This window comes from Thunnus maccoyii, chromosome 5, assembly GCF_910596095.1.
Source record: "Thunnus maccoyii chromosome 5, fThuMac1.1, whole genome shotgun sequence".
NCBI classification, from domain to species: Eukaryota; Metazoa; Chordata; class Actinopteri; order Scombriformes; family Scombridae; genus Thunnus; species Thunnus maccoyii.
This window is the reverse complement of record NC_056537.1, coordinates 1,595,831-1,619,090: the sequence shown is the minus strand read 5'-3', so window position 1 is coordinate 1,619,090 and position 23,260 is coordinate 1,595,831. Positions and strand designations below refer to the sequence as shown.

At 38.9% G+C, this 23,260-nt stretch overlaps 1 protein-coding gene across 6 annotated transcripts in view; it reads right to left on the bottom strand.

Annotated features, from left to right (window-relative positions):
• Positions 1-3,097: 3,097 nt before the first annotated feature.
• Positions 3,098-23,260, bottom strand: part of LOC121896765 (NACHT, LRR and PYD domains-containing protein 12-like) — a 120,648-nt gene continuing 100,485 nt past the window's right edge. For 2 of the 6 annotated variants that reach the window (XM_042410759.1, XM_042410761.1), the window contains 7 exons: positions 22,022-22,257; positions 20,097-21,888; positions 16,294-16,467; positions 10,061-10,234; positions 6,653-6,829; positions 4,528-4,704; positions 3,098-3,489 (listed from right to left, as the gene is read on the bottom strand). In XM_042410759.1, coding sequence (XP_042266693.1) covers positions 3,450-3,489; positions 4,528-4,704; positions 6,653-6,829; positions 10,061-10,234; positions 16,294-16,467; positions 20,097-21,888; positions 22,022-22,257 — 2,770 coding nt within the window. In that variant the 3' untranslated portion in view covers positions 3,098-3,449. Of the gene's footprint in view, positions 3,490-4,527; positions 4,705-6,652; positions 6,830-10,060; positions 10,235-10,536; positions 10,767-16,293; positions 16,468-20,096; positions 21,889-22,021; positions 22,258-23,260 lie in introns of those variants that run through there. The other 4 variants (XM_042410760.1, XM_042410762.1, XM_042410764.1 and 1 more) reach the window with 3 other exon arrangements.

The window sequence follows — 23,260 nt, the reverse complement described above, 5'->3', positions numbered from 1 at the left end:
GTCTGTATGGATTGCTGTTTTCTTGTATCATCACTTGGTGGCGCTGTTTCCTTGTTTGTTTATTTCACTTGATTTCAGTAAAGTGAAGGAATAAAGAAAACACAGACAATCTAAAGTTTCCTGGAAAGAACCAAGTACTTTATCACTAATTTATAGGTCAAATAAAGACAGTGTTCAGTTGGTTCACTTCCAATGAATGAATTCCAGTTGCTAAGCTAGCATAAGCTAAAGTCTTTTAGTCAGTTCACAGCAGGTCAGACAAACATGCAAACATGTTTCATCTACAGAAAAACATACAATTCAAAATATATGAGAATAAAGTTTCCAATAATAAATGACTGATGAATAGATATGACCTCAGGTGGAAATGGAAATCTATAAATAGACCAAATTACACAGACAATTCTTTCCTGGAAACTTTCAACAAATTAATAAGAAATTATAAGATTAATGGAGCTCTAAAATAAAGCGTAACATAAAACTCAGATGGCGTCCTGGTGGTCCAGTGGTTCGACAAAAACATCTAACAGATCCACAGAAACAAAACAAAGAACACAGATTCAATCAAATATGGTTCATTTATACACAAAGACAGAAAAAATAACTACAATAAAAATAGATGTTATACATGAAGCTGAAGCTTGACACAGGATAAAAACATTGCAAGTTCATTTATTTCCACAGATGTTTATTAGAATTTGGTCTTTGTTTCCCACCATCATCATCCCACCACCCTCCCTTCACAAGTCTATAAAACTTATCAAAACCAACGTTACACAATGTTTTACACAAAACTAACACACACATACAGGAAGAAAATAAACCAGTAAAACACACATAAGATTTGCATTTAAGATGTACAGCATATAAAACAAAAATTATCAGTAGATCAGTGGATAAAATGAGTTTGAAGAAGTGATTTAAAGGAAGATAATGACTTATCAGACTGAGCTCCTCAAACAGGTTGATCCAGAGCCCTGACAGCAAAGACCAGGACCCATATTTATCTGTGCTGATAATCAGCATTAATTCATTTCCCATCACTCAGTGTCAACTTATAGAAAAACAAGCTGCATCCATGCAAATCCTGACTTTATTGATTGAATGATTCATTAGTGTTAAACTGCTGATGGCAGAGATATATTTCAAAGAGCTGTAAGGACACATAAGTCAACAGGAGGTTTAGCTGGAGATGAGTTGGTTAGTGGAGAAGATACATTTCATGTTTTTAATGAAGTTGTGTCCACAGTCCATTTGCATCATTATCACTGTGTGCAGTGTTGTACAATACATGCAAGATGCTGCACTAATGTAGAAAAAAATATGTGAAGGATGTGATTGGATAGAGCTGGATCACACAGCTGGATCACATGATCTCACCTACAAGTTTAATTATATAGTTATTGTTAAAGCCACCTGATTGGCTGACCAGTGTTTACTTACAGCCTGATGCAAATGACTTTAAATATGAGATATAAACTATTCATTGTGACATCATATGTTTGCATATAAAAGCTGGATACCTTTAATATTTACACACAGAGCAACTCTGAAATGTCATCTGGAGCCATGAAGAGCCTTTAAAAGTAATCAATCAAATCTTTACAATCAATCCTAAAACAAACAGGTAACCAGTGAAGTGATGATAGAAATAGAGTAATATGATCTCTTTTCCTGCTTTTAGTTCAAAGTCTGACAGCAGCAGTGTTCTTTGCTGGTTTTATAGATATTATTTGAATATGTTTTAATGGTGAAAACAGGACTGGACGAGCTGCTGATATGATCATCAAAACTTAGACTGGAATCAAAAAATACAAAGTTTTTCACCACAGAACCAAGATATGATTTGACCTGCATGCAGGTTTTCTGGACCAATGATAAATTCTTTCACAATTTAACTGAATGAAATTTGTGGACATCCAATCTGTCACATCTGTCACATCTGGGCCCGTATTTATCAAGCGTCTCAGAGCAGGAAATCACTCCTAACTGGCCAAAAATGATCAGAGTGACGCATCTCTGGTTTTACTTTTAGGAGAAAAAGCCTTTTTATCAACTTTCCAAACTTGGTAAATGATTCCTATCTCTGCCAATATTTAGGAGCTGCAGGAGATGGAGTTCAGGCAGAGATATTCCCTGAGAGGAGAGATGTTTTGGGAACGCTTGATGAAAATGAGCTTATTAAAAGATTGTTTGGACTAAAACAGAATCATTAGTGAGACTGACTTTGTGTGTGATGCAGAGGAGAACACATGGTGTTTCTACAGAACATCATTCAAATAAATACAGAACGTCCTCACAATGTTACACTTCATGGTAACGGGGAAAATGCAGCTGTGCAACAGTGACGATTCTGTCGGAAGCGACAATGATGGAAGTCATGAATCAAACTTTGATCTGGCTTAATACACGTTATAAAGATAATGAGCATGACGAGGGTCCTCAGTTACAGCCCACTAAAACTTTGATTAACACAGAATCATGTCAGCTGCATAATGAAGGATATCTCAACTTTGTTACAACAGCTCAAATATTTTATAGGCTTATTTTTTATTGAGGCTCCTTCAAATAACAGCAGAGCTACAGCCTGATATTTGAGAGAGGAGGATGCACCTGAACAATATATGTTTCTATTGTTACGCTGTATTTACCTTCATGTAGAGAACACAAGTTAACTTGGGGTGTAGTTGAAAGAGGAATTGGACAGTGGAAGAGAAGATGTTCTTCATGGAGAGGGTTTGCAACATGTGTCTGTGCAATATGTGCAAGATGCAGCACTATTACAGGCTGTGAAACCATGTGGCTGAACCAAGATCATTTCACACAGCTGAGTCTAATTACCTGTTATCTTCATTAACATATAGGCTACATTTATCTCTCATACTTTCTTTACACTTTGTAAATATCATCTTATAATGAATTTTGGCATCATAGTTTTGTTCCATAACCTTGGTAAGTTACCTGCCTGTTTACCTGCCTATACACATAATATACCAAATTACCACTGTTTCATATTTCCAGCTGAGACTGTGAGAAAACTACAACACGTCATCATTATTTCTACTTTGCTGCTCTGACTGTGGTAAAACAGCGACGTCTCACTCTCTCCCAGGAGTAATCCTTCTCCTGCTGACAGTCACAGTAAATTCTCTTCTGCTTCATTAATTAGTTTTAGTCCTCGTTAACTCTTAGTGTGATTCTGAGATGCTTGATAAATATGGCCCAGGGTCAGAGTCTGACTTAAACACTTGTTTTTAATCTTTTCTGCATCAAACAGATCATGTATAACAAATCTGTAAAGTGCTGATTCAACAAAATCCAGAGATAACTGCTCAGTTTGTAGTCAGTTAAGAGACTTAAGTGAAGATGACAAAATCCAGATCCAGATTCTGGTCCAGATGGATCATCAGGATCCAGCTGATCCTCTCTCAACACACACTCCTGGATGTTCACTCACAGTCAGAGTCTGTGTCAGAATTACACTCCCAGCTGATGAGAGAAGAAGAAACAACAGAGGTCATAAATCAGTGTTTAGTGAGACTCACTTCATCAGCTGTCAGTCAGTGATGCAGCACATCCAGTATAAAGAGCAGCAGGGACTTCAGTCCTGTTCAGACCAGAAGTGGAACAGCTGTGCAGCGTAGCCTGCTTCCTTTCAGCTCTCATGTTAACATGTTGGAGTGAACACACTGAGCTCCAAGCTCACACACCTGCACAGACTTTTGCTATCAAGTCTGTTTACTCTGCAGATTTCACTCAAGTACACAGAGGAAATAAAGTTCTGAGAGTCATGAACACATCATTACTGCAGAAACAGAGACATTCACTCATCAGTTTATTGATGGATTTACTGTTGATACATGTGAACTGTTAGAAAAGTTGAAAGTTACAGAGTCTCTGTGGGATTTGAAGATCTTTCCTGCTGTTAAATCATCACATGACAATCAGAGCTCTCAGCTAAACAGCTGCTGTGGTTCCTGGACTTCAGCAGAGGTTCTGGTCTGTATAAAGACCACATGGTTACTAAACGTAATGATGCTTGTGTGAAATCAGAGCCAGTGATTTGCAGGCTTCAGTCAGACTGATCTTAGAGCTCTGACAAAGATGAACTGATCAATTCTTTAGTGTTGAAATGAGAGAACAAACACTTTCAGATCAGATTTGATGGTAGGACAGTTTGATGATGAGGACCACTGTCTCTATACATCTTGTAAGACTGTCAGCTGTAATCCAGCTTTATTTCCTGCAGATATGAACACAACAACTACAGTCGTCTTCACATCAACTCAAACACATGATCACAACAAGCTTCTGGCTGATCTGATTGGCTGACTGTTCTCTCTCTCTCTGTCTTTCTGTCCAATCCTGAAGCCTGTCACCATTCTCCTCTCACAGCTTCACTGAGGAAAGCAGCCACTGAGAAGGTTGAAGGTTCACTAGGAAATACTGGATCTTTGCTTTAACACTAACTGCGTTTAATACAATACTGCTGCAACCAGCACAGACTGTCTCCAACTCTCTACTGACCTCAGAGTCTCCAGTCTACAGTCTGGACTCTCCTGAAGATCAGACAGCTGCTTCACGTCTGAACTCGTCAGGTCGTTCAGTCTCAGATCCAGCTCTCTCAGATGGGATGAGGGGTTGGATTTCAGAGCTGAGGCCAGAGAATCACAGCTGATCTTTGACAAACTGCAGCACCACAATCTGAATAAAGAATAAATGACGTCACTTTAGAAAACAAAGTTCCTTTTTTAAATCATTCAATGTTTCATAATCTGTTCAGATGTGAAGAAGGTTTAGAAGCTGCTGGAACAGCCTTCAGATGATCTGAGAGGAGCTGAAAATATACATATTTTTAAACATAAACTAAAAACCATCTGTTTAGTCTGGCTTTTATGTGTGTTTTATCATTTTATGGTTTTATTATTTATACTTATTTTATTTATCATCATGATTTATTTCATTCTATTTTGTTTATCAACATTTTACTGTTGATCATTATGAATTATTTTATTCTATTTAATATTTATTTACATTTTACTATTTTACTCATCTATGTATATTGTGCAGTATTTGACAACTTTTTTGTTATTTTTATTGCTTTATTGCCTGCTTTTATTATTTATATTTTATTATCTTAACTACCCATTTTTTATTGTTGTCTTATTTATTGAAACTTTTTTGCTTTTTTAATTGCTTTGGTGTTCATTAGTCTCTAAATCCATTTTTAACATCCTACGTTTTGTCAGTTGCTTGTGCAGCACTTTGAATTGTATTTAATTCGTTTGAAAGGTGCTATATAAATAAAGTTTGATTGATTGATTGATTGATTGATAGAATGTAGAAGTTTATAAAATGGAAAGTCAGCTGAACCCAACAGGATGCAGGTTAAAAACTGTCAAATACAAACAGTGAAAAAGAGCTCTCATTAATATTGATGACAACATGCTGCTACTACAATAAAGACGTCGTGACTTCACCTCTTAAACTCTGCAGCTCCACCAGTGACTCCATCTATACAAACTCATGTTGTGCAGCCAAACACAAGTAAAAATGCAAAAAGACTAAAACATGATACATATATATATATATTTTAGGCCTACATGTGCAAAACAGTTGAGCAAGAATAATAAAAGACCTGCATCACTTGCAAGGGTTTCATCATTATGCACATTTAAAAAACATAAATGCTATCCCATAATGCAACACATGGACTATCAGTTAAATTACTGCCTTCTACTGGATTAAAAATAAGACTCCGTTCTCCTATTTAATCTAAATGATTATATATAAAATAAAACTAATATATATATTCCCACCCTCATCCTATTCTCTGAGAGAGTCTGAAAGCCTCTCACCAGCCTCTGCAAATAAACTGTCAAATATAAAAGACAAAAAAAGTTTCAGTGGTTCAGAGTGAATTATCCAGTGCAGATTTTTCTTGTTATATGAAGGTTTTAAATGTGCAGCTCAACATTGCTCTGACACAGTCAATGGACTTAACCACTGAAGAAGAAAATAGACTTTCCCATTAAGATCCTCAGTGTGGATCAGCATAATATCAGCTTTATGTCTGCAGTTTAGTGTCACCACAACTGTCACATCATATTAATCTCAGCACAGCAGCAAGAAATGGTGTCTGACCTCAGAGTCTCCAGTGTGGACTGAAGACCCTGAGGTCACCTGCATTGATCTCTGTGCCCCTGTGTGTGTGTGTGTGTGTGTATGTGTATGTGTGTGTGTGTGTGTGTGTGTGTGTGTGTGTGTGTGTGTGTATGTGTGTGTGTGTGTGTTCTGAAGGATCAATATCAATGATCAGACATTATTCATGACAACACATTAAAGAATGTAATAAAGAAATATTTCTCCTTCATCAAATAAACCATTTAAAACAGATACTAGTTGAGAGGATCTTCTGTATACAGATGTGACTCTTTACCAAAAATTATGAACATTAACTGACTTTAACAACTAACAGTGGACATTTTCTACAGTTTCTTTAAGAATCAGTCATCTTTATAACTAAAGGCTAAACTTTGTACAGTAAGAAATGAAAATACGGGAAAAAATAACTTCATAGATGTAAGTTATGTATGTACATAAATTAGGTTCATTAAGATCAACAATAGTAACAGACAGTCAGTGAACTTACATCAGAGTCTCCAGTCTACAGTCTGGACTCTCCAGAAAATCACATAGCAGATTCAACCCTGAATCCTGCATGTTTTTGTTTCCTCCCAGATCCAGCTCTCTCAGATGGGAGGGGTTGGACTTCAGAGCTGAGACCAGAGAAGCACAGCTGATCTCTGACAAACCACAGTTCCACAATCTGAATAAAGAATAAATGACGTAGATAAAAATCCATCATAATCAATCAGGTGTGTTCAGGTTTTAAATGTGTAGTTCAACAGTATTATGTCCTCATCAATGAGCTTTTCACTAAAATGAGCAGAGTGACGTTGTCATTGTGTTATTATGGATCATCATCATGTCAGCCTTCTACAGACATCATCCAAATGTCACCACAACATTCAGACACATATTCATGTCAACACTGATCAATAAATTGATCAGATGTGCACTGAGCACAGTGAGAAACATGTTCTCCTAATCCTAGATGTAACCTAGAGCCATCCTTTACGAATATACCTGCAGGGCCATATTTATGCTCCTGTTTACTGCTGGTGCAGCTACACAAAGTGACATTTTATCCTGACAGGAAGCATCATGCACATGTTGAAGCGTCACCTGTTGTTGGTGGCAGACACCAGACACGACTACAGATACAAACTGCATTTGGTAATATGATTTGCTCTCTTTGTGTCTGTTGGCCTGTATGAGTTTAAAGTGAGTGTGTCAACAGTTTTCTTACGGATGTTTGTCTTTTTTTAATTAGTGACTAAGTTCAAAGTGAAACCAGCGGTTCAGTACGGTGGCCCTGAAGTGCAGATCACAACGAGAAATAGGAAAACACAACAGCAAATCAAAAAACACAACAACAAATAACAAAACACAACAACAAATGACAAAACACAACAACAAATTACAAAACACAACAACAAATACCAAAACACAACAACAAATAACAAAACACGACAAGAAATCACAAAATACGACAACAAATAACAAAACACAACAACAAATCACAAAACACAACGACAAATAACAAAATAAAACAATCGCAAAAGCAGACAACACAACAACAATAACTTCTAACGGAAAAGGTAGGTACCTGCTATCGACAAAGCTTGTTGCTGATTGGACGCTCTCCCATTGACAAGGATCATCGCTGATTGGACGGACGCACTGTCCGTCTTTTTAACAGGAAGGATTGATTCATAACAAGATAAACAATCAATGTTTTACTTTGTTTTCTGTTTTTCGTGTGGAAAAAAAAAACAAAAATCCACATGCTTTTCCTGTTTTAGTCTGCAAATCAGCAATTGGAATAGAAAAGAAACCCTAGATAGACAGACAGACAAACAAAGGGACTAATTTGAGAAAAAAATTCAGAGGGAGATCTTTCCAAAAAGTTTTTATTCATTCATTCGAATAAATCACAGTATCGCCACTCGGCCAGACGTGCTTAATACATTTGGGCCCTAATTTCACTGTTTAACTGAATAAGTGCAATGACAAGAACAGCATAGTGGGTCTTAAGCTCACAGACTGTGTGGACATCTCCGTGTGCACCTGCTATGTACATGCAGCAGTGCAACATTCAAAAGGGATGGATGACGGTGAATATAAATCAGTGGGTGCGATGATTAATGCTCTCTCAGCCAGTCACATAGATGTGAAACAGTTGCGCAATCGTAGTAAACGTGATAACGACAGCTAAACAAAAAGAGGGCTTTTCTTTAGGAAATGTCTGGATTGTTCAAAGTGTTACAACATGAACACACATCATCAAAAATCTGAAGAGAAGACAGATGGAGAAATTATTTTCATCAGTGAGTTGACATAGTAAAAAAAATAATTAATTTGGTGAAGCCATTGATATGATTATATTGAACCGATCGATATTTCAGCAATAATTTTAATGTATCTCACCTCGTATACTAATGTAAAATTAATTACTAAACTATTGCATAGTTTAGTAATTAATGTTACACAACAGTGTTTGCACTTCAATGTGTTTCAAGAGTAAAATGAGACGCTACTTTTGGTAAAAAGAAAGTTGGAAAAGAGGCTGATGAGCCCAGGTAAATGGACGCTCCTTCATAAAAAGCAGAATATCAAGGTATAACCGACCAGTCTGCTGTGTGTAGAGGTGTGTGTGCTTATTTTGTAGCAGCCTGGTGTAATTTTCAGGCGAATTAATGACGGTAAAGAAAGTGAACAGCTGTGTGTAATGGCACTGCGCTCTTGCGCAGAGGCAACCTCTGGTCCATTTACTGCGTCAACACATGGCCTAGACACGGTCATCTCGACTGCCATGGGAGTGCGAGTGCTGACAGTGAAAGTCCATTTCTGATTCTATGGCTGTTTGCACTGTAGAGTGTTCTCATGTTGCAGTGCTTTACTTGGATTTTTAAAAAAATATTTTATTTTTATTTTAGATATGGTCACTGGGTGAAGCAGCATAACCCCATATGAGGGGGATAAAAAAGCAAATGGGGATTCTCCCTCCAAATCACACTATCTATCTATCTATCTATACATATACATATATATACTTTTTTTTATGCTATAGCAAAAAACAAGTTGTTTTCTGGATTGGGTTTCTTTTGTATTCCAATTGCCAATTTGCAGACTAAAACGGGAAAAGCATGTTCTGTTTAGTTTTTAATTCACACGAAAAACAGAAAAACAAAGTAATACATTGACTGTTTATCTTGTTATGAATCAAGTTGAACACAGCTCTGGGCGGAGACTACACGGACCCCAACGGAACCGTCCAATCAGCGATGATCCTTGTCAATGGGAGAGCGTCCAATCAGCAACAAGCTTTGTCGATAGCAGGTACCTACCTTTTCCGTTAGAAGTTAATGTTGTGTTTTCTGCTTTTGCGGTTGTGTTTTGTTATTTGTTGTTGTGTTTTTTGATTTGCTGTTGTGTTTTGTTATTTGTCGTTGTGTTTTCCTATTTGTCATTGTGATTTGCACTTCAGGGCCACCGTAGTCCAGGCACTTGGACTGACAAACTTTGAAAACTTGTAATTTGTGAATGTGTTATGACTCAAACTAATTTTAAAATTTAATTTAAAACTTTTAAGTCTAAAACCGTTATGAATTGAAATTGGGTAAATATAAGATGGACAAGAGGAAAAAACAGTCAGTGAACTGAACTCAAAGTTGAGAGGATCTTCTGTATACAGATGTGACTCTTTACCAAAAATTATGAACATTAATTGACTTTAACAACTAACAGTGGACATTTTCTACAATTTCTTTAAGAATCAGTCATCTTTTATAACTACAGACTAAACTTTGTACGGTAAAAAAATGAAAATATGGAAAAAAATAACTTCATGGATGTAAGTTATGTATGTACATGAATTAGGTTCAGTTGTTGACCATTAAGATCAACAATAGTAACAGACAGTCAGTAAACTGACCTCAGAGTCTCCAGTCTGCAGTTTGGACTCTCCAGTCCAGCACACAGATGCTCCACTGCTGAGTCAGACAGACTGTTCCGGCTCAAGTTCAGCTTTCTGAGATGGGAGGGGTTGGACTTCAGAGCTGAAGCCACACCTTCATAGTGAGTCTCTGAGAGTCCACAATTAACAAGTCTGTAATGCAGATAACATACATACAATATACACTTTAATAATAAATATGGATTCTAGGCATTTTGATCACTAAACAAACTAAGATGTGATGAATAGCTCAGTTATCTCTGTTGGCAGAGCTGGTCGGCCATTAATCATAAGGTTGGTGGTTTGAAACTTGAGCTCATTCTGTCCACATGTCCAAGTGTCTTTGAGCAACACACTCAATCAAAAATTGTACGTGTATGTAAAAAAATGTAAGTCACTTTGGACAAAAGCGTCTGAAAATGAAAGCAATGTAAACGTGTCATGTTGTGATTTACCCTTCAAATCAAAGTTGAGTTATTCAGTAACTCTCCTCACTCTCTCTGCTGCTGCACTGCAGACTTTTTAATGGGATTCTCTGTTTTAGTTTCATCTTGAGGACAAAGGCAAAGAAAATGGAGTTGCATTTATGCTTCTATAAAGTCCACAGTGATTGCATCTTATTTGTCTTAAATGTCTCCTTGCTTTGCTCACTTGAGTCGTATCCTTGTGTCTTAGTCCCTCCTACCTAAGATACAAGGGAGAGATGCAGGAAAAGATGTGAGGGAAGAATAATCAAGGAAACATGTTTTTGGACGTCCTTTCCTTTCAGGCGTCATCTGAAGTGACGTCAGCTGTCAGTCTACAGGTGTTAACAGCTCTTCAGTGTCTTTTGATGTGCTGGAGTTTAAATGTGATGTACTGTCTAAAAATGAATAATGGCGTACAGTTACCACTGCGAGCACAGTGACGTAGTGATGTTCTCCAACATGACAAAAGACAACGTGAAATATCTCTGCATGTTTCTCCTGAAATAAACTGTTTGACAAACATCTGCATGTTATATTGTGAACAGATCCATCAAACAGTTTGTAACTGCTCAGACAGTGAATACACATTTCTACTGGCAGAAACTTTTTCTAAAATAATTTAAACTTGTGGTTTATGTGTTTTAAGGAAAGAGGAAATATGTAAATATATCTGACATCAATGTTTACTTTCTACCTTGTCACAGTCTGGCTCTATGTATCTTCTTCTCAGCTCTGAGTCTGGCTCTACTAAGTTCATGTCTCACTCACACCAACTTTCTTCCTCACTGCTTTATGTGACTATCTAGTCATGTACAGTGCTGGTTATGGAGCAGCTTGTTTAGTGTTGGCTTAGTTTCTCTTCATCTTGACATCACTCTCTTAGGCTGTATTTATTCATCATCATTTATGTGTTACACTTCTGTTATCCAGTCCTTTTGCTCATGTAATTTTACTCATCCATACGATGAGTTGCCAGTTTTTATGGGCATCTTATTTCACCACAGTAGTGATGTCTGTATATAGTTTGTGTTCAACATTAGATGCACTATGCCACTCTCATCTGCCCTGCTATCACTGAAATCACCTCATTCCCCTCACCTGAGCTTCCCGCCCATCTCCCTACACACAAACTATAAGGAGACAGTTTCACCTTTCTCACTGCTGTTATATAGGAGCATGTGTTTAGTTTCAGGAATTGTTATGAGGAAAATGTAATCTGAGACACTACTGCATTTTAATTTATAGGTACATCATCTGTCTCATTGTGTTTTTTGGGTTTTTATTTTTCTGTTTGCTCTGTGTTTCCTTCCTGTGTTCATGTACTCCTCCCCAGCCTGCTTTTCCCTCCTCACTTTCCCTCCACACCTGCCCTGCATCAGCCTCGTTAGTCCTGCCCTGCTCCCTGTGTCTTCACCAGCCAATCAGCTTCTTTCCTGTTCTCGTGCTCCACCTGCACCTCATCCCCTATTCAGTTCAGTTTTATTTAATACCTGGTTTTCAGTTCAGTCTTGTTGGATCCTTTGTTCTGTGTTCAGTTCAGATTTGTTCTGCCTGCACTCAGACCAGGATAAAGATTTATTCTTCAAGTTCCTGTTTCCTGCAGTCTCCTGTGTTTGGGTCCACCTGCTCTGCTCTTCACAACATACCTGACACACAGGGATTTTCAGCCTCATAGAAACTGATATTTAATTAAAATGTGTTTTCTGCTGACAGACAGCAGACTCACCTTCCCTCCCTGAGTATATCATCCATGACACAGGGTAAATTAGGAGAAGGAATATAAAAATAAATATCTAGTGAATGATGACAGTTGTTTTATGCTTCCTTTATTAATCAGGCCTACAGTCAAAATTTTCATCCAAGATTTTAAGCAGACTAGAAATCAGAAAACAAATCAAATCTAAACTTGGGAGTAATATTACACCTGAGTTTGTTCTGTTATTTGTCTCGATATAAAACTGAGATGTTAGTGATGTAATATCAGATCAGTCCGATCTGTGTCTAATCACTACAGATTTCCAATAAAGGGTTGTGTCGGTTTGCTAAAAGATGAAGGATGGTCTTGTGTACTGTTTACTCCCTCTTTCAGGCAGCCTCCTCTCTCCTCCAAACAGAAATAAGCAAATTCAAACATACTTCATGATGAGACCAATTTCCGGGTCATCCGAGAAGAAAGAAGACATGAAATAAGGTCATGAGAAGCACCCATCGTATCAGAGTGTCTCCACAAAGTTCAAATGAAATTGTCTTGCTCATAAAACCTGAGCAGCTTCAAACTGAGTCTCTTCAATTATCACCGTGCACTCACAGCAATTAAGTGTTATCAGCAGGAAGAGATTTGCAGTCTTTTTATGCCCTGGGTTTCGCCTCTCAGGCTACATACAAGCTGGTAGCTACAGCAGATCACAGATATTACATGTATGTGTCTGTATATAAAATAATCAGACACAGGTTCACATCCACAAACCCTCAGTGGGATAGGTGCTGGATACAAAATCTATTCAACTGGGATACAAGGAGAACTCACACATTGGAATCACAGCTCCATTTAAATTTACTAGTAACATTTCAACTGATTGCAGGTCTTCCTCAGACAAATACCCACAGGAGGGAATATTAGATATATTCCTACCCTCATCCCATTCTCTAATATAACTTCTCAATTGAGGCTCTGAGAGAGTCTGAAAGCCTCTCAGCAGCCTCTGCACTTCCCTTCCAGTAATAATCTCTATTCTCTCAGATTTCATTTCTGCCTCAGCGGCACAGTTAATCACCATGGACAGAGGTGCTAAGAACTTCATCTTGTCCTCACAAAAACAATATTCATCACGCTTCCTACCTGATAAGTTCTCCTTCACTTCTTGAATCTTTTCATTCCTAGCTGCTTCCTCATGGCTCAGCCTTCTCTTGGACCTGATCCTCATGACTTCCATCTCTTTCTCTCTCTTTGGACTGTCTGCTTGCCTCATGTCTCCCCCCACACTGATTACACTGGGGTTCTTTTTCACAGTTTCTGCTGCTGCACGTTTCATTTCCACATTAACCACATATCCCCAAATCATGTCTACACACAAGCCAGCTGTGTCCACATTTCCAACAACGTCTGCACTGAATGGGTTTGGGAACAAACAGCCTTACTGGGTAACTGATATGATCTAAGAATACTTTGTCAGGCAGGATTTCTGATTCAAAATGCAACACACCAGGGACCAGATGCATAAAACTCTGTGTAGATTCATGACTAAAACTGTGTGTACGCATAAAGCCACAAACATGCAGACGCTTTCTTTTCATCAGATTTATAAAGCCATGCGTATGCATGGCTCTGTTTTATAAATCTCAGTCGTTGAGGAACTGGGCGCACGTGCACGAGCCTCATTTCCACTCCCACAATTAACCATAAATGGATGAAGACACACCCTGAACCAGCCGTTTTTATATCAATTGGTCACCTGCCTCATCAGTCTGTACAGCTGTCAATGAAACAAACGGGAAAGAAGAAGTGCAGTTTCACAGATTGTGTTGCACTGGCGAGTTTCTCCAACAGCCAGAATAGCCGCCATTACACACGGCTGTGCAGCTCTTTATACCATCCGTATCATTAATTCATCACATGGACTGTAAACCATCGTCAGCAGTAATATCTCAGAAATGTAATCAACATTGTAGTTTGTAGCTCATATCTAAACTGACTTTACAAGGTGTGCTAGAACTAAGGATAAAATTAAAAAGAATGATAAGAGCAAAATAAAATGTTGGCTCCTATGTAAATTAAAGGAATGACAAAATTAAACACAAAAGTAATTAATCAATGTTAACTTAATAAATGCGCCTTTGATTGGCATTTTACAAATATCTGTGTTAACACCCCAAAAGAACCCAAAAACACGCACAATCAGTGCAGCTGGTTATCAACCTAGACAAACAACGTTTTACTAAAAGATTCCGTCTCTCAGCTTATATTTCATCTCCACCTCATCACATCAGCCTCAGATCTCTAAGGAAAAACATGTGTACGCCTGGTCTAAAGTATGCGTGAGGTGTTCACATTCTCACCACACATTCTGTGTTTATAAATACCAGTTTATGTGCGAGAAATGGCGTGTGCATGATTTTTGTGCATACGTTTCGTTTATGCATCTGGCCCCTGGTCTTGTTTCAAACCTTTCTCTGTCACTCATCCTGATCATTCAATGACTGTCAACAACTTACTGGAACTCTTCTATGAAGTGGGAAACATGACACCTGATAACCATCTAACTCATATTTCCAACAGCTTCTTCAGCTGTGTCTGTGAGACACATCCAACAATGATCAATCCATTTCTTTTAACATCAACTAAGTTGACATCACCAAGTTTGTCCTTAATCCAACTGGCGACTTCATGTTTGTTCAACAGAACTCCAAATCTGTCCTTGTTCCCAGTCAGTTTTATTCCAGCCAAGTGGATTTCTCTTTCTTTCTCTCTATCATCACTGTAACTTCAAATTTCTTCTTCTTTCTTCTATTTTCTTCCTGATTTCTTCCCGCTACCTCTTTCAAGCTTGTTCACCTCAATCTTCCTTCCGCCATCCTTCTATGGGACTGTCATGACTCAGGGCAGCTAATATAGCAGCTAGCATCTACCTTACTTTTGAACTTGAAATAAGATTTTTGTGCACATTGTAATAACTCCATTTCTACAAAGTAGACATTTTACACGTCACACAGTTCTAACTGAACCATTTACAATAAGTAACCACTGCATACACACAACACAGTGCACATGTACACATGTTCACTGAGTAAAGGTGCAAATGCAAAGTTTTCTCTGGATTTCAAGAATCGGTTATTGATCACTCAAATAAGAATTGCAATTAATCACAACTATTTTATTTATTTTGTGTCCAGCAAACTCCAAAAACCTGAACCCAACAGGATGCAAGTTAAAAACTGACAAATATAAAAGACAAAAAAAGTTTCAGTGGTTCAGAGTGAATTATCCAGTGCAGATTTTTCTTGTTATATGAAGGTTTTAAATGTGCAGCTCAACATTGCTTTGACACAGTCAATGGACTAAACCACTCAAGAAGAAAATAGACTTTCCCATTAAGATCCTCAGTGTGGATCAACATAATATCAGCTTTATGTCTGCAGTTTAGTGTCACCACAACTGTCACATCATATTAATCTCAGCACAGCACTAAGAAATGGTGTCTGACCTCAGAGTCTCCAGTCTACAGTGTGGACTGGAGACTCTGAGGTCACCTGCATTGATCTCTGTGTCCCTGTGTGTGTGTGTGTGTGTGTGTGTGTGTGTGTGTGTGTGTGTGTGTGTGTGTGTGTGTGTGTGTGTGTGTGTGTGTGTGTGTGTGTATGTGTGTTTTGAAGGATCAATATCAATGATCAGAAATTATTCATGAAAACACATTAAAGAATATCATAAAGAAATATTTCTCCATCAAATAAACTTTTTAAACCATTTAAAACTGATATTAGTTGAGAGGATCTTCTGTATACAAATGTGTCTCTTTACCAAAAATTATGAACATTAATATACTTTAACAACTAACAGTGGACATTTTCTACGATTTCTTTAAGAATCAGTCATCTTTTATAATTACAGACTAAACTTTGTACAGTAAAAAATGAAAATATGGAGAAAAAAAAAATAATGTCATGCATGTAAGTTATGTATGTACATAAATTAGGTTCAGTTGTTAAACATTAAGATCAACAATAGTAACAGACAGGCAGTGAACTGACCTCAGAGTCTCCAGTCTACAGTTTGGACTCCCCAGTCCAGCAGACAGATGCTTCACTGCTGAGACAGACAGCCAGTTGTTACTCAGATCCAGCTCTTTGAGATAGGAGGGGTTGGACTTCAGAGCTGAAGCCACAACTTCACAGTGAGTCTCTGAGAGTCCACACCCAACAAGTCTGTAATGCAGATAACATACATATAATATTCACTTTAATAATAAATGTTGATTCCAGGCATTTTGATCACTAAACAAACTAAGATGTGACGAATAGCTCAGTTATCTCTGTTGGCAGAGCTGGTCTGCCATTAATCACAAGGTTGGTGGTTTGAAACTTGAGCTCCTTCAGTCCACATGTCTAAATGTCTTTGAACACCACACTCAATCCAAAATTGTACATGTATGTAAAAAAATGTAAGTCACTTTGGACAAAAGCGCCTGAAAATGAAAGTAATGTAAACGTGTCATGTTGTGATTTACCCTTCAAATCAAAGTTGAGTTATTCAGTAAGTCTCCTCACTCTGCTGCTGTACTGCAGACTTTTTAATGGATTCTCTGTTTTGGTTTCATCTTGCAGACAAAGGCAAAGAAAATGGAGTTGTATTTATGCTTCTATAAAGTCCACAGTGATTCCATCTTATTTGTCTTAAATGTCTCCTCGCTTTGCTCACTTGAGTCATATCCTTGTGTCTTAGTCCCTCCCACCTAAGATACAAGGGAGAGATGCAGGAAAAGATGTGAGGGAAGAATAATCAAGGAAACATGTTTTTGGACGTCCTTTCCTTTCAGGCGTCATCTGAAATGACGTCAGCTGTCAGTCTACAGGTGTTAACAGCTCTTAAGTGTCTTTTCATGTGCTGGAGTTTAAATGTGATGTACTGTCTAAAAAATGAATAACAGTTACCACTGCCAGCACAGTGATGTAGTGATGTCCTCCAACATGACAAAAGACAACGTGAAATATCTCTGCAAGTTTCTCCTGAAATAAACTGACAAACATCTGCATGTTATATTGTGAACAGATCAATAAACAGTTTGTAACTGCTCAGACACTGAATACACATTTCTACTGGCAGCAACTTTTTCTAAAATATATTTCTTATCTGCATCCATTGATATTCTGTTTGTAAATTCATTATTTAATAATTCATGTTATGATGAGAATGTCTCGTAATTTGCAGGAATAATTTAAACTTGTAGCTTATATGTTTTAAGGAAAGAGGAAATATGTAAATATATCTGACATCAATGTTTACTTTCTACCTTGTCACAGTCTGGCTCTATGTATCTTCCTCTCAGCTCTGAGTGAGTCTGGCTCTACTAAGTTCACGTCTCACTCACACCAACTTTCTTCCTCACTGCTTTATGTGACTATCTAGTCATGTACAGTGCTGGTTATGGAGCAGCTTGTTTAGTGTTGGCTTAGTTTCTCTTCATCTTGACATCACTCTCTTAGGCTGTATTTATTCATCATCATTTATGTGTTACACTTCTGTTATCCAGTCCTTTTGCTCATGTAATTTTACTCATTCATACGATGAGTTGCCAGTTTTTATGAGCATCTTATTTCACCACAGTAGTGATGTCTGTATATAGTTTGTGTTCAACATCAGATGTACCATGCCACTCCCATCTGCCCTGCTATCACTGAAATCACCTCATTCCCCTCACCTGAGCTTCCCACCCATCTCCCTACACACAAACTATCAGGAGACAGTTTCACCTTTCTCACTGCTGTTATATAGGAGCATGTGTTTAGTTTAAGGAATTGTAATAAGGAAAATGTAATCTGAGAGACTACTGCATTTTATTTTATAGGAACATCATCTGTTTCATTGTGTTTTTTGTGTTTTTAGTTTTATGTTTGCTCTGTGTTTCCTTCCTGTGTTCATGTACTCTTCCCCAGCCTGCTTTTCCCTCTTCACTTTCCCTCCACACCTGCCCTGCATCAGCCTCGTTAGTCCTGCCCTGCTCCCTGTGTCTTCACCAGCCAATCAGCTTCTTTCCTGTTCTCGTGCTCCACCTGCACCTCATCCCCTATTCAGTTCAGTTTTATTTAATACCTGGTTTTCAGTTCAGTCTTGTTGGATCCTTTGTTCTGTGTTCAGTTCAGATTTGTTCTGCCTGCACTCAGACCAGGATAAAGATTTATTCTTCAAGTTCCTGTTTCCTGCAGTCTCCTGTGTTTGGGTCCACCTGCTCTGCTCTTCACAACATACCTGACACACAGGGATTTTCAGCCTCATAGAAACTGATATTTAATTAAAATGTGTTTTCTGCTGACAGACAGCAGACTCACCTTCCCTCCCTGAGTATATCATCCATGACACAGGGTAAATTAGGAGAAGGAATATAAAAATAAATATCTAGTGAATGATGACAGTTGTTTTATGCTTCCTTTATTAATCAGGCCTACAGTCAAAATTTTAATCCAAGATTTTAAGCAGACTAGAAATCAGAAAACAAATCAAATCTAAACTTGGGAGTAATATTACACCTGAATTTGTTCTGTTATTTGTCTCGATATAAAACTGAGATGTTAGTGACGTAATATCAGATCAGTCCGATCAGCTGCTGCGTCAAGTCACTACAGATTTCCAATAAAGGGTTGTGTCAGTTTGCTAAAAGATGAAGGATGGTCTTGTGTACTGTTTACTCCCTCCTTCAGGCAGCCTCCTCTCTCCTCCAAACAGAAATAAGCAAATTCAAACATCCTTCATGATGAGACCAATTTCCAGATCAATTTCTGGGTCACCCGAGGAGAGAGAAGACATGAAATAAGGTCATGAGAAGCACCCATCGTATCAGAGTGTCTCCACAAAGTTCAAATGAAATTGTCTTGCTCATAAAACCTGAGCAGCTTCAAACTGAGTCTCTTCAATTATCACCGTGCACTCACAGCAATTAAGTGTTATCAGCAGGAAGAGCGTTGCAGTCTTTTTATGCCCTGGGTTTTGCCTCTCATGCTACATACAAGCTGGTAGCTGCAGCAGATCACTGATATTACATGTATGTGTCTGTATATAAAATAAACAGACACATTATAGAAAGGTACAGCAGGTACTGTCCACTGGAAAATACTGTTGTCTGTTGTGATGAAATAATGACTCTTTAAACATTTTCAACAAAAACTTGAGACCTGAAGATATTTTGCTGGATTTGTATTAAACCCAAAGGAAGAAAACTAGAAGGTGAACAATAAACTGTAAAATCATCATAAATAAACAGAATGAATGTGTTTACTAATGTGAGGTATAAACACATCAACAATAATAAGTTTTTCTTGCTCTCATAGCATTTGTAACATGTGAAGAACATTTGAAGTGAAGCATTATAAGTCAGAGTCGTCGTGTTCACATCCACAAACCCTCAGTGGGATAGGTGCTGGATACAAAATCTATTCAACTGGGATACAAGGAGAACTCACACACTGGAATCACAGCTCCACTTAAATTTACTGGTAACATTTCAACTGATTACAGGTCTTCCTCAGACAAATACCCACAGGAGGGAAATGAAGGATATTTATATCAAAATGACCAGTGACATAATCAATGTGTCAAGATATCCTCATCACTATGAAAATAAAAACATTGATGTGAATAGAAATATGTTTTCCTTGTGATAAGGATGTCTTGACATGTGAATGTGCTTGCAGGTACTCCTTGTTGTGAAGCACTACTCATGTATAACTTTGGCAACAAGCAGGTGTAACACATGTTTAACACTTTGATAGTGTGCATGTGTGAATCTTTACTGTAATACTGATGGCAGCTTTATAATGTTGATAATCACATCTGGACTTACCGAGCCTTTCTGCAGTTCCTCACAGTTGGGATGAGTCTCCGTTTTCCCTCCTTTGATGTGTTGTACTTCTCCAGGTCCAACTCATCCAGAACCTCCTCTGACATCTGCAGCATGTAGGCCAGAGCTGAGCAGTGGATCTCAGAGAGTTTCTTCTCTGATCTGTTCTCTGACTTCAGGAACTCTTGGATCTCCTGATGTACTGAGCGGTCGTTCATCTCCATCAGACAGTGGAAGATGTTGATGCTTCTGTCAGGAGAGATTCTTTGGGTCTTCATCTCCTTCAGGTTGTTGATGGCTCTGTGGATGATTTCCGGACTGTTCTCTGTCTGACCCAGCAGGCCTCCTAAGAGACTCTGGTTGGACTCCAGAGAGAGGCCATGAAGGAAACGCACAAACAGATCCAGGTGGCCATTTTCACTTCTGAGAGATATCTCCATGGCTCTCTTCAGGAAGTCATCCAGGGATGAGTAACTGTAGTCTTTTCCCAGGAAGTCCTCCAGTACCTTTGTGTTCCTGCTGGTGTAACAGTGGAACATGTAGACTGCAGCCAGAAACTCCTGAACGCTCAGATGAACAAAGCAGTAGACTGTTTTCTGGAAGATCACACTCTCTCTTTTGAAGATCTCTGTACAAACTCCTGATAACACCGAGGCCTCTGTGACATCAAGACCACACTTCTTCAGGTCTTCTTGATAGAACATGATGTTTCCTTTCTCCAGATGTTCAAACGCCAGCCTCCCCAGCTTCAGAAGAAGTTCCCTGTCAGCCTTCGTCAGCTCCTGTGGACTCGTCTCATGTCCTTCATCATACTTGTGCTTCTTCCTCTTTGTCTGAACCAGCAGGAAGTGTGAGTACATGTCAGTCAGGGTCTTGGGCAGCTCTCCTCTCTGGTCTGTAGTCAACATGTGCTCCAGAACTGTAGCAGTGATCCAGCAGAAGACTGGGATGAGACACATGATGTGGAGGCTCCTGGATGTCTTGATGTGTGAGATGATTCTGCTGGACAGCTCTTCATCACTGAATCTCCTCCTGAAGTACTCCTCCTTCTGGGCGTCAGTGAAGCCTTGTACTTCTGTTACCCTGTCAACACATGTAGGAGGGATCTGATTGGCTGCTGCAGGTCGGGATGTTACCCAGATGAGAGCTGTGGGAAGCAGCTTCCCCTCGATGAGGTTTGTCAACAGCACGTTGACTGATGACTTCTGTGTGACATCAGACACGACCTTCCTGTTGTTGAAATCCAGTGAAAGTCTGCTTTCATCCAGGCCGTCAAAGATGAACAAAACTTTCCAGACAGCGAGCTTCTCTGCTGTGACCTTCTGTAATGTTGGATGGAAAACATGGATCAGCATGAGGAGACTGTACTGCTCATCTTTGATCAAGTTCAGCTCTCTGAACGAAAGCAGAATCACCAGACTGACATCTTGGTTTTCCGAGCCCTCTGCCCAGTCCAGAGTGAACTTCTGCACTGAGAAGGTTTTTCCAACGCCAGCGACGCCGTTGGTCAGAACGACTCTGATGTGTTTCTGTTGGTCAGGTAAGACTTTAAAGATGTCGTGACACCTGATTGGAGTGTCATGGAGGGTCTCCATCTTGGAAGCTGCTTCAAGCTGCCTCACCTCATGTTGGGTATTAACGTCTTCACTCTGTCCCTCTGTGATGTAGAGCTCAGTGTAGATCCTGTTGAGGAGGGTTTCACTTCCTGCTTCATCAGTTCCCTCAGTCACACATTCACATCTCCTCCTCAGACTGATCTTATGTTCATCTAAAACCTCCTGCAGACCACTTTCTGCTGAAAGAAAGGAAAAAATGTATAATTAAAAAGAAATATGTCTGACTGTGTTAATTTCCAGTAGGATAGAGGAGGTAGATTCCTGTCCTGTTTTCAGAGATGATGACATCAGCAGACAGATCTTCAGTCTTACTTTGTACAGTGCTGGTCTGACTGTCTGTCTGCAGTCCAGGTCTTGTTCTGGATCTTTTTCCACACTGTGGACAGGAGGAGTCTCCTGATGAAGCAGACTGGTCCCAGTATGAGGTGATGCACAGTCTGCAGAACCAGTGTCCACAGCTGGTAGAGACTGGATCCTTCAGGACGTCCTGACACAAAGAACAGCAGGACAGCTGCTCCTCCACAGAAACACCCCTCCTCTTCCTCTCTCTGTGGACATGAACGAATTCTTTATGACACATGACATTAGTGGTGGCCAACCGACAGCTCACAAGTTGATGCAGCTCTTTCCCTACATAAACAGTCCAGACTGTCAGTATTTGGACAGTTACACAGTTTTTTTATCTTCAGGCTCTGAGCTTCAGCACATTCAATTTAAATAAAATAATATATACTATAATTACAAGGGTTCAGAAGTAATTAGACAGACACAACAATGTACCAGCAAAAGCAAAGAAGAAGAAGAGTGCAAACTAGTAAACATTGACGTAAACCAGGGGCGCCAGATTCATTTAAGAGGGCCAAAAAGTTTCTGTGTGTGTGCTTGCAAGGCATTTTCATATTTTCTGCAGACACAGACATGCATGTGCACACTAATAAACGGGGTTGCAGTGAGATAACTTTCCAAAGTTGTGAATATTACTCCAGTGCAGTGTTTTCTGATCAGCCTTTAAATGCAATAATCTTTTACTCCAACCGGACTTGCAAGATCATATTTCATCGTCTCACTGACACTTTAAACAACATGCCCGCACCAACACAACCCCTTGTATTGTTCTACACGGGCGATCCATACGAGCTGCTTTATTACAAACAATTCCACCGTATAAACCTGGAATCTGTGTGTAACAGCTGACCTCTTTATATACAGTCAATGGTACAGTAGACGTGTAGCAGAACACAGAACATTAATTACCGTCAGATCATGACCGATTCGGTGCAAATTAAGTTATTGCTGCTGTGTCACATGCGTAGATGTGCACATTACTCTCTCAATTTAAAGATGCACTTATTTTTTCTGCTGCTGTGTGATGCTGCAGTTATTTATTGGAATCAAAGGAAAGAACCTGACACACAGCAGCTGTGAGCAACAAATAGAACATCAGTACTGATGTTTCTGCCAAACATTCAATGACACCTGAACAACATTAATGTAAGATTCATACATTAATCTGACACGTTTCAGACCTGCCTGACTCACATTAATAGCTGT